The 12,370-nt window shown below is 52.2% G+C and overlaps 1 protein-coding gene across 1 annotated transcript in view; it reads left to right on the forward strand.

The window, feature by feature from the left end:
* Positions 1-2,032: 2,032 nt before the first annotated feature.
* The window catches only part of GYPC (glycophorin C (Gerbich blood group)), a 44,646-nt gene continuing 34,308 nt past the window's right edge, over positions 2,033-12,370 (forward strand). The window contains exon 1 of the mRNA XM_068545288.1: positions 2,033-2,286. Within this exon, the coding sequence (XP_068401389.1) occupies positions 2,238-2,286 (49 nt within the window). The 5' untranslated portion in view covers positions 2,033-2,237. The remainder of the gene's footprint in view (positions 2,287-12,370) is intronic.

The raw sequence follows: 12,370 nt of genomic DNA on the forward strand, positions 1-12,370 counted from the left end.
TCTAATGTTTCATATAATTATTTTACCTTTTTAAAATAGCCCTCATTTCTTTAAAATTAGACACTTCCATGGTTAAATCTTCTAAAATATACCAAGCGTGTCCCTGCTAGCTGAACTACTCACTATTAAATACTACTTACCTTCTTTTCAGAATGGCCTGGGGTCCTTAACATAAACCAAGTGTTCCTGTGAAGGGGATGGGGACCGATATCTTTAACTTCTATGTGCTGAGTAAGACATCGTACTATCCCATTAATGGTTAATTGTCTAATGTATCACTCACAACAACTTTGCAGATTGCTTCAGTTTCATAGACGAGAAAAGTGAGACTCAGAGAAGTTAAGTAAAATGCTGATGGCTACTCAGTTGGAAGGCAGTAAAGACTCAAACCCAGATGGAGTCCCAAAGCCTTAGCTCCTTGGTACCCCACGGTGAAGTCACATCCTCCACTTAAGGATGGAGCAAAGATGTTTTAGTTGTATAACAAATGCTACTTTGTTCTTGTATCTGAACTCTATAGTTTGTCTGGATGTCTACCTTTGCTGTTCAGTCGTTTAGTTAGTTACTTAGTTTTTGGCTTCCTGTCTATAAGGAATTCTTGTTACTTTTTGGTGCTTTTAACCTGTCCTACCCCAAGAAATTAATTAAACAAACCTCTTATGCTTATGTCTAAAGGCCAGTTAACTGTAAGTGAGCCTCTGAGAAGTTCTCCCATAAGTGAGGTGGGATGACCTAGGGACTCATTCTTCAGTTACCTGACTGGTCTTTGGCTTCCTTTCAGCTCCCCAGCTGCATTTCAGATAATTGAAGTTGTTTTATTTATGAACTCTGAACACAGCGGATACTATTATCCAACATAGACCTATATCTATTACAAAACAAAATGTTACATGGTTACAGTAATCACTGCCAGCTTCTACTAAATGCCTCTTCTGCCCCACTGTTATTTTATAGACATTGTCTCTCTCAAACTCTGGAATGTAGGTGTTCTTGTCTCCATTTTACAGATGAGGAAACTGAGACTCAAAATTTCCACACCTGGCCAAAGACATTCTGTGAATAGTTCACTTCACGTCAACATGGACATGTTGAGCATGGAAGTCTGATTAAAGATCTATAAGCAATATCTAACTTAAGAGAATTAGGAACAGTTTCCCACTGTGTCAAACAGGCAGCTCTAATAAAGATGCCTGGAGTGGTCCAGCCTGGGAGGAACTGGGCAGAGCACCTGCATCGCACACCTCCAGGGGGCAGCCTTGAGTTGTGTTCAATCGGGAGGGTACTCCCAACAGCATACACATTGTACAGACAGCTGGAATGGTGCCCTGGGATTGCAGCAGAGGTGAGGACTGTCAGGTAAACAGCAATGAAAAGCACCGCGGGAAAGATCAGACATGAGACAGGAGAAGGACAGGGTGTTTCCTGGGACTGGGATTTAAAACAAGGGTGACACGTTCTCAAGCTCCCTGCCTTTCTCTCTGCGGGGTGAGGAGAACTTAATGCTGCATATCACACACCATTCTTTTTGGTTGAGATGGGTAGACTGCATTTAACTAACCAGAGTGTCAAAATCCATGTCGAGTTTTTAATTGCCTAATAAAGTGAATTCTCCACAAACTCCAGTCTGTCTGGAAGCCTCAAACAAAGGTGATCCAAATAAGTCACAGGCCTTTGTCCAGCAATCCTTTTTCCCTAAGACTCTTTCTCAGACATTAGCCCATGGATTGGGACGGTGGGCCGGAAGGGGCCAGCCAGCCAGGAACTCTTCCCAGGCCACAAAAGCCCCGCGGATCTGAGAGGCCTCATAAGGACCAGCCAAGACTGAAACGCAGGTCTGGCCGTATTTGGTCACCGTCCTGGATGGTGGCGGGGCAGGCCATCATGTCACATCTGGGAGTTCTTCAGCCCACACGTGGGGGGTAATTCTCAACCACAACCTCTGTATGTGGTAGCTGCAGATGGAAACAGAAACTAGTTAGAAAAATGTGGTTCTTGCGCAGGGAAGTCGGAGCACAGAAGAGTTCAGAAGTGGGCGGGTGTCTGTGTTAAAAAAAAAAAAAAAAAGGGTGGAAACCCCACCAGCCAAGTCTGCAGAAAAAACTAAATGAAGTCTGCCTATCTCGGGGCCGGAGCCCCTCCCCTCGGGCCGCGCCGAGGAGTGTGACACAGGTGCCGCTTCCTCCCGGCTGCTGAGGGCCAACCACCGTCCCCCGGGCCGCGCCCCGCACCGGTCGGCGATGAGCAGCCCCCAGGTCACACCGCCGCCCCCGTCCCCGCCCCGCCAAGGTGAGTACTCGCCAGGGGACGGGTCCGCGGGGGCCGAGCCGGGTTGGGGGTGGTGGGCAAGGAGCCCCGGGGTTCCGGCCGCGCCCGGCCTCCTGGGGGACTAGGGGCCCGCCCGGCCGCGTCCCCGGGCATCGCGGGGTCCCGGGCATCACAGCGCCCCGGGCATCGCGGGGTCCCGGTCCGGAGCCCCGAGCCTGGTAAGCGGGCTCCGCGCGCCCTGGGCCTGGAGAGGCCACCACCGCCCCCGCGGCCATCCGCTGGCTTTGTGTTTCTTTGTGTGCTGTTGGGGACGCGCCTGTGGCCAGAACTTTTCCCCTAAGAGAATAAAGGGGGAGAGGCAGATCGGTAAGCAGCGCAGAGAGAAAGCAAAAGTTGTTTGCCGGAGCTGCCCGGGCAGGACGGTGGAGGCGCGTCCGCAGAAACTCTGAGTTAACTCCGCCAACTTTCCGACTCCCTCCCGGGGCGGGAACCAGCCGCACGCCCACGCCCATGTTGCAGGGATCCGCTCGCCTTGACCGTTCGGGCGGTTGCAGTTCTTCAGAGGCTGTTTTCTTTCTTTCTAAAACCATCACATGCTTTCTTGCGGAAAGGAAATCGCCGTGAGATTCTCTGTGAATCTCAAAAGCAATGTTCCGAAACACTGCTGGGCCTCCCCCGCCACTGGGCTTTTGCAATAAAGAAGTAAAATTTTATTTAAAAAAAAAGAATGTTGATCCCTCCCTGGTTAGGTCTGATCGTATGAAACTGTCAGAGAGGAGACATTCTGAGTCTAGAATGTAATCACGTTGCGTAATTAACACGATCATGATATGGGTTTATACGTCTTAAAAAAAAAACAAGGTTGTGTGGCCTTAGGCGGCAAACTTGAGCCTGGGTGAGCGCGGCTGGGTCTGTATCTGCATGCTCTGCGCCTCTGTGTGTACATGGCCACGTGTGTACGGGTGGGTGAGGGCCCTCTGCGCCATCTGGGTGTGCACAGTGCACCTTGTGGAGTCAGGGCCTTGCTGCCTGCATTGGGACCTCTTTCTACAAGGACCTGAGGCGAGCCCACCTCTCTTAGCTACAGTTTCATCATCCGCAAAGTGGGAATAGCAGGATAGTGTGCCTCTTTGGGCTGTGAGAATTAAGTGCATGTCAGCGGCTCAGCGCAGAGATGAACACGTGTTAAGTGCTTGATAAGTGTCGGCCATCCTTATTTTCATCTTACATCATACTGTGGATCCATGAGCTTGTGTGAGTTAGTGTTTGCGTGTGTGTGTCTGTGAGGGTGAGTCAGACACTAGTGAGCGAGTGTGTGTGTGTGTCGGGACCAGGGTTAAGGGGACGAGGCACTGTAATTATTCCAGTTCAGGCACCGAGGAAGTGCAGGCCTACAGCCATTCCTGTCTGGAGAGGACAGGCTTGCTCGGGGAGCCTTGTCCTGCCCGCCCCCCCACCCCACCCCACCGCACGCCCCCGCCCCCTCCTCCCCCTGCGGCAATTCTCCAGGATTCAAGTTTCAGACCTTGACCAATGACTGCAGACACTTCCCTTGCGGAACTGGTGGGGATGCAGCCCTTACTTGCATACCATTCCAGATTACCCTTAGGATTGACTTTCTGGCAGGATCTCTGCCGTGGGAGAACCACGGGGCCCTATTTCGCGCTGCTGACTCAGGCAGGATGTGTCTATATCCTGTCTCAGTTTACATCACTGCCCCTCAGAACCAGACGTTAGAACAGAGAGGACCCTCTGCTCCCTCCCGGCCAGGCCTCCCCTAGCCTAGCCTTTGGGCTTGTGGGTTCAACCAACTCCCATAAGCCCAAAGGCCACAGTTATTGCGGAGGAGAAATCCTGTGCAGAAATCCATTGCCTTGCCCTTGGAGGGAAGGGGTCAGGCTCAGCAAGGAGATGGCCAGGTCTGGCAGCTTTATATAGAATGTGCCACCTCTGGGAAAAGCAGGGAGGGTTTCGTTCAGTGCCAGATGACATTCCATCACAGCCATTGCGCAACCCCTCCAGATATCCGTGGCTTTGGGAGTCACATGGCCTCGGCACAGCCAGCAGCTGGACCTTCCAAGGGTGCCCAGAGTTGCGCAGTTATTTCTGGGGACTTGCAGTGCAATCTGGGAAACAGGAGTGAGGGGTAAGAGGTGTTCTGTGTTTGCAGTGGGAGCGCATCCGCCCATCGACTATGGGGAGAGAGAGAGAGGCCCTTCACTAGCACAGAGAGGCCCTTCACTAGCACAGAGAGGCTGGCAAATAAAATCGGTTTGCGTCTTTGGGTGGCAGATATATAGTCCATCAAATGCCCTTCGGAGACCCCAACCAAAACACCTTTCAAAGAGTGAGCAAACACAACAGGCCCAGTAAGCACAGCTACAAACCAAACAAAGTTAAACAATGCGTGAAGAGTTCATAATAGAAAAGAATAACTTTCTTCCCACCTCCAGGGCAGTAACTTTATTCATTTATGAGACTGCTTCTAGAAGTATTATATGTATATACAATTAATTTTTCATTGGCAAAATGAAACACATATTCGATTTCATCTTTTTTGTTCATAAGACTATATCCTACAGATTATACCTTATCACCATATATAGACTCATCCTTCTGGGGCTGCACAGCATGAATATTATAAATGAATTGGTTATTTTATTTAGCCAATTCCTCCACAAATGGACATTTGGGTTGTGTACAGTCTTTGATTTCTTTTTTTAGCCACAGTGCTGCCATGACAACCCTTGTAAGTAGGGTTTTGCATGCATGTGTTTGTATACCTTTAGGATAAATTCCCCCAGAATTTTAATTTCTGAGACCAAGAGTATGTACATTTACAATGTTAGTAGATACTGAAAAATTACCCTCCAAAAGGTCACATGAATTTCTAACACTTACCAGTAGCCAATGAAAATCGTTATTTCCCCACATCCTCATTCACACTGTGTGGTTTTTATCTTGGCCAATCTGATGAGAAAACCATGTTGTCACCTTTGAGTGTGCCTCTGTAGTTACACGTGTTTTTGTACCTGTGTAAGATATTGTATTTGTTTTGCTGGGAAATACCTTGTATGGCCTTTGCCCACTTCCTACCAGGTCCCTAACCAGTGAGGAAACACGCCCCAGAAGTTAAATGATGTGGTGTCCCTTCTCTCATGATGAGCAAGAGGGTGGACCAGAGCCCCACACTGGGCTGTGCTGTGGAGTCAGACCAGATGTGATCTCATCCCCGACACTTACTGGCTTTGGGGAGGTGCACAATACCTCGGAGCCTCGGTTTTCTCATCTGTAGGTGGGAAGGATAACAGCGACTTGGCAGGAGTCACGTGATGAACCAGAGACTAAGGACCTGGCACCGCGCCCAGTGATAGCGTTATTTGCGGCTGTTGTTAACAGAACTAATCAAAGCAAACCTGGCCTGCAGGTGCTAGTCATCTCCAGAGTCTCCCTAGCAGACAGCAGCTGGGTTTGCTTTTGATAATGTAAGAACAACGTCAGTACCTCTATGCCAAGGCCTGTGGTCCAGCCTTGCATGGGTCACTCCTCTACAGCCTGGTCCCACAGGCATATTCTCCCCTGTTTTGCAGATGAAGCCCTGGAGGCTGGAGGGTGATGACCTTCCCCAGGGCTCCCAGGTCCCGAGGGCACAGCCAGCCTGTGGACACAGGCTGTGAGACCCCAGAGCCAACAGAGGCCAACCTAAGGGGGGCGTTAGGGTGCATGTGGGCCTGCTGGCCCTGTGTGCCAGGCGGGGCCTTCTGCTGCCCACACACCGTGAGAACTGTGCCAAGGAAATCATGGCTATGGCTTTGCACAGACACTCAGAACCCGCTAACGACTCCACAGATTTTCAGCCAGGCCTGTGGTCTAACCTCGGCCCATGGCTGCCCGCCCTCACTCCCATCTCTGTGGTCGGGCCTGACCCACACTGGGCCAGCTGCTGCCCTCCACCCTGCCTTCCACAGCCCGCTTAGGTTGACATCCCTAGGGCCCCTCTCTGTGCCTGGATGGCCCTGTCCCTCCAGCTTCACCCTCACGCCTGCCTGCTTCAGGCCCCTGGGCGCTCTGGGTACCACGCCCTGCACACATACACCTACTGGTCAGTTAAGGCTTCCCTGGGCCCTCCTGACACTAGAAAACCACCCACCCTGGCCCTGGGGACACTTTGCAGCCCCGACAGATTTCTGAGTCTGTCACCTTCCAGGAATTCTGACTTCCAAGAAGCTCTGTGACCCCACCTGTCCCCCGCCACCGGGCCTAGCTCAGAGAGGAGCTCAGCCAGCAACTTGGACACGAACAGGTGGCTGCACAGACAACCCAAAGGCCAACACTTCCAGGCCCACGTCCGCTCCAGAGGCCAAAGGCCCCTTTTAAAAATCATCTGCTCAATAGCTCCTAATCCAGAACTTGGAGGGCAGTATAAAATAAATTGAAATGGACCAAAGAGTCAAACCAAAACAGATTCTCAGAACATGCTGATGGGCCCCAGCCATCACCGCCCAGCTCCCCTTCCCGCTCAGCACTGATTGGGTATTTCATCTTCTCCCTCCTTACCCCCCATCCCCTCCCCCTCCCACCCTCCCCCATCTTTGCTTAGGGCTTCCTTCAGATCATTATGTAATCTGAACCTCTGCAGGAACACCACTTCCTGCCCTTAGTCATTATAAGTTTTAATTTGGGTACCTCCTTTCAGAACGAACGTTAGTGTGCCGCATCTTAGCCAATGGCAGATACTGTCAGGAGCCAGTTCTCTCTCACCCCAGCGAGAGCCTGAGCCCAAGATGCTAGGTCCCTTCACAGACCCAGCCTCACACAGCTCCCCCCGACCCTCCCTCCAGCCACCAGAGAGCCTGTGTTCTGGTTCCCTGCGCTCACAGACAGGCACCCACCTGCCTCGCCCGGTGATGGGTGTCAGAGCATCATTGGCTGCCCACCTGCCTGACTCTGCAGCCCTGCCCTTCCTCCTGGCCTGACATCTTCTGCAGCTCTCATTCATGACTCTTTAGGACTGACGAATTGCTGGAGACTCAGCGTGGACTCCTCTGAGAGTTAAAAACTCCAGGGGGACCTAGTCATTAGGGGCCCCCCGCAATACTGTGAGATCCACCTCCTGGAGTTTGAGCAGATGCCCACGGTAAATATCGGAGTAAAGTCTTCTTGAGTTTCCGGCAGGAAGGAGGGGACCAGCGCACCCGTTCTTAACAAAGCCTGGCCTCAGGGAAGCTAGTTAACCAGAGCCGAACCCGATGGGATACTATCAGAGCATAACTGACCTGGGGGAAGGAAAATACCCAACTCCAGCTCACTGTAGCCATCTGGGCCCACCTGCAAGGAGAGAAAAACACGGAGGAACACCTGTGAAGTTCACGCTGCAGAGGGATGGGCTACAGATCTCATCCTAGGACCGTAGGGTGCTTCCCCTCCCCCACACCTCGCCACCCCATTACAATAGGTCCTTTTACCCAATATATGACATCTGGCTGCCAAGAAAAATTACAAGACATACTAGAAGGCAAAACACACAGTTTGAAGAGACAGAGTCAGAACCAGAACCAGACATGGCAGACATGTGGGAATTATCAGACTGAGAGTTTAAAACAACTGGGATGAATAACTGTTTATGATGCTTTTATTATAGCCCCTGTCTTGTATCTGCCACATATCCCTTCTCTTATTGCCAAAACATTGCGGTCGGCATACTCTCTGGGGCTCAGCGGACACACCTGTGACCCCCGCCAGGTCTCTGAGGGAAGGGGGCTCGCATTTGGGGGCCCTTGGGAGGGACACGCTCTCGGCAAGGTTGCCCCGTCATCTCACTGCACCCACCACACCTGATGGAGGCATTTTATCTCCACTGTGATGGACGGACTGGCATGCCACTTGCAGGGAGCACAGCTGGGACCTCCTGCCCTCCTTCTCCTTCATACAATGCCCACTTTTCTGAGGGTTCAAGTATGCGGCTGCCAGCTGACCCTGGGCCCCAGCGCTCCCCCCATGGACGCTGGAATGAAGGGTCGTCCTATGTTACCCATAGCTATGGGCACATGTGTTCCCAGCAGTGTCTTAAAGTGAAGGCAATTGTGGTTCGCCAGATCAAACCCAGGTAAACAATCCTGCCTGCCTGCCTTCTGTGTTGGATTCCGGTCTGTGACCTCTGTGTTCACCAGGCAGCAAAGTCCACTGGCTATGAAAGGCCCTTTCGCTGGAGATGCTCACCAAGCACTCTCACTGGAACCGTACACAACACACACCGCCTTTAGCAAGCGGGGGCTTCGAGCTCAGTTCCCCCTGATGTACTTTTTGAAGACATTTAGTACAGCTACACTTGGCCTCAATTGGCTAGTGATGAGGAGGTTAGAATACCAGCTTTAGAGCTCAGGATTTGGGTTTGAATGTGGACCAGCTCTGACCTGGCCGTGGCCTTGAACGTGGCACCCGCCCCGCGGCATCTCAGCTCATAGATAAAACTCCTAGTATAGTGCCTGGTCCGAGTTCACCACTGCCCCTGCCTGAGTGATTGAGGGTGTCCTCAGTGAGTTCTGGCTCACTCCCCACTGCCCAGCTCCCTCCGCATGCCCTGCTCCTGTCCCTGTTTGCTCATTTGCCACGGAAAATAATACCAAGGAGAGGAGGCACAGTCTGCCCTGGTCCTTGGGTTCCAGGTGGGCAAGGCCCTCAGACCCAGCAGGGAGCTGCCTTTGTAATAGCCCTGGGATGCTATTCCCTTCTGAGCTAGGACAGCTGCCTCCAAGGCATCTGGTCCTTCCTGCATTTATCAGAGTGGGCAAGTCCCTCAGACCCAGCAGGGAGCTGCCTTTGTAATAGCCCTGGGATGCTATTCCCTTCTGAGCTAGGACAGCTGCCTCCAAGGCATCTGGTCCTTCCTGCATTTATCAGAGTGGGCAAGGTGGTCGGAGAGCAGCAGAGAGCATGTGTCCTCTCCCACCAGCTATGTGACTTTGAGCAAACCTTTTACCCTCTGCAGTTCAGTCTCCTTACCTAGTACCCGAGGAGGACCACACTTGCTTCCCCAGCCTCACCTGAATGCCAGCCCCTTAACAATAGGGGGTCTCAGCTGCCTTGGGGAAGAGTAGCCTCCTTAAAAACACTCATGGATCAGCTCGGTGCTTTGTGACCACCTAGAGGGGTGGGATAGGGAGGGTGAGAGGGAGATGCAAGAGGGAGGGGATATGGAGATATATGTATATGTATAGCTGATTCACTTTGTTATAAAGCAGAAACTAACACACCATTGTAAAGCAATTATACGCCAGTAAAGATGTTAAAAAAAAAAACAAACACTCATGAATGGATGGATGGATAGATGGAGGGATGGATGGATGGATGGATGGATGGATGGATGGAGGGACAGAGGGAGGGAGGGAGGGATGGATGGATGGAAGGGTGGATGGATGGAGGGAGGGAGGGATGGAGGGATGTGAAGGTCCAACCAGTGTAGACAAGCCTGGCCTACACAGAGGGTGCTGTTGGTCCCATATTCACCTGCATCTCCTCCCAATCCTGTGTAAGCCCTGCCCTCTCGGTGGCCCACAGCGGCCTCTGGCTCAGCCCACTGACCTTTCCCCACCTGGCATGCCTTGTGCACCCCAACCTGTGTGCACATGGGGCCCCTTCCCTCCCATCTGGCCCGCAGCCGCTCCATCTTTCAGTGTCTTCTCTCACCAGCGTTTTTCTCTTTCCCTTGGTGCTGCCATTGGATGGGTGCAGAGCTGGGCCTCCCCTCTCTCCTGGGAGGGGCCCCTTCTCTCCCTTTCCAGCCTCTTCCCTGTGCTTGAACTCCTGCGAGGAAGCTGGGCCTTCTCTCCTTTGATCGTGCCGTGGGACTGACTTGTCATTTGAATAGCCCTCCTTCAGCTTCTGCCAAAGTTCTCATTTTAATGAATTCATTTCAGCTTTGGCTGAAAATCCCAAGCTGTCATTTTTTTTTTAATTTTACAGTCTCTTTTTTTTTTTCTTTTCTACAAATTCTGTAAAGTATCCTGACCGACTGTCTCCCTGACTCAAAGCGTAGAAAGTCGGCTGCGCTCTGCTTAAGTTATCTCATTTCACCCTCTAGCAGCCCTACAGCAAGTATTTTTATCTCCATTTTGCATGTGATGATACAGAAACTCAAGAGGCAACGTGCGTTGCCGACAGCCGAGACCCCTCACTCGTGCACAGCAGGTGTTTCTAGGAGGGGCTTAGGCAGGGCCACCTCACACATCAGGCACAACACTTAGAGCTTTTAGAGAACCACAAAAAAGCTTTGGTTCTTTTAAAATCAAACGGGAAAAATGAACTTTTAAGACTAAACCTTGCATTTGTCTTTATATCAATGCCCCTCTAAAATACAATTGTTAATATCTGGGGGGAGAAGGAACCAGGAAGGCAGAGCACCTAGGCCCACGAAAGCCATCCTGTGGCCCTGACTCAGCCCATCCAGGCCCCGGGGCTGGGTGCCCACTGGTCCCTGCACGGCCCGGCCACCCTTCCTGCCCAGCGCCCAGAGCCCTGATCCTCCTCTGCGTGGCTTCCATCTCGAGTCCTCACACCGCCCCACCCCCAGCAGTGCTGCCCTGCCCGACCACGGCAGGGCCCCTGGGCTGGGCAGCTGCAGTGTCTGCCCCGTGCCTGTTCTTTGCCTTTACCCGCAGGAGCTTGCGAGAATCCAAAGGAAATGCTTGAGGATACCCAGGACTCTCTCTCTCTCTCTCTCTCTCTCTCTCTCTTTTTTTTTCTTGGCCACGCAGCATGCAGGATCTTAGCTCCCCAACCAGGGATCGAACCTGTGCCCCCTGCAGTGGAAGCGCAGAGTCTTAACCACTGGACCACCGGGGATTACCTATCTCTATCTCTGTCTCTATCTCTATCTCTATCTCTATCTCTATCTCTATCTCTATCTCTATCTATCTCTGTCTCTATCTCTATGTCTATCTCTGTATTTCTCTTATCCTCTTGCTTTTTTAAGCGAGGAAGTTAGGCTATTCTTCACTTCAAAGTTTAAAAGTAAGTTTCCTTTGCCCTGTTTCATTATGAAAGAAGCAATTCCTGTTCACTGTACAATTATATATACAAGACCAAGAAGAGGGATATAGGAAGATTCTCGCTAGAGCAGAGGTGACTTTCAGGTACCCGTGGGATAGCCAGGTGACAGCTGGAAGGCAGTTCAGAAAGAGACCCAGGCAGAGATAAAGACGGAGGACCTCAGTGTACAGAGGCCACACAGCGAGGGGCCCGGGGGGAGCCACGAAGCGCCTGCCGAGGCCGCACGGATCTCTCTGGATGGTGGGTCTCAGCACAGGTGCAGAGGCGGTGTGGGGAGTGCTCTTGGCCACGCCCGGGGAGGATACACATGGTACCTTGTTCAACCGGAAGATGTTACCTGGATGTAGCTATTATTAACTCCAGAAATAGATATTATTAGCTCCATGGAAATACGAAAACTGGGGTTCAAAGAGGTTATTCCCCCAGGGCCTCACTGGGCATTACTGGCACTGTCCAGCCTCGAGCCAGGTGTGTCCTTCTGCCTCCCACCGGGCTGGGAGGGGTTTGCCCACGACCCCCTGCCCCTCTGCTCAGCTCCACGCGGCCCTCAGGTCACTCTCCTGCCTCAGAAGAAAAAGCCATTCTTTATCCACCCCACCCCGGGCCACTTGTGCCGGCTCCCCTCTCCTCTGCTGGCCCCCACCTGGCGGCCCAGCAGCTGCTGATGAAATGCTCCTCGTGGCCCACAGGGGCTGGGCTGTGACCGGGCAAGCGCAGCCAGCTGAGGCCAACCCACACGCAGTTCCCACCCTTCCCCGGGGAGGCAGCGGGCAGCTGCCTCTCAGGGTCACTGCCAGGGCACCAGGAGAGAATAATGCCTCCACCAATTCCTGGCCAATTTCTGGGCTGCCTCCACCACAGACCCACCCCTGGGCCGGCAGCACTGTCTTTTGTTGAAGTATCACCAGTCACGGGACCGTTCCTGCACTGTGTGTTCTCCTCTGCTAGGCACTTTCAAATCTAGTTCCTTTCTTCATTCAAGAGTCACTACTGGCTCTTTATCCATTCTGTATATACAAGCTTTCATCGGCTCACCCCAACCCCCAGTCCGTCCCTC

This window comes from Eschrichtius robustus, chromosome 5 (assembly GCF_028021215.1).
Source record: "Eschrichtius robustus isolate mEscRob2 chromosome 5, mEscRob2.pri, whole genome shotgun sequence".
NCBI classification, from domain to species: Eukaryota; Metazoa; Chordata; class Mammalia; order Artiodactyla; family Eschrichtiidae; genus Eschrichtius; species Eschrichtius robustus.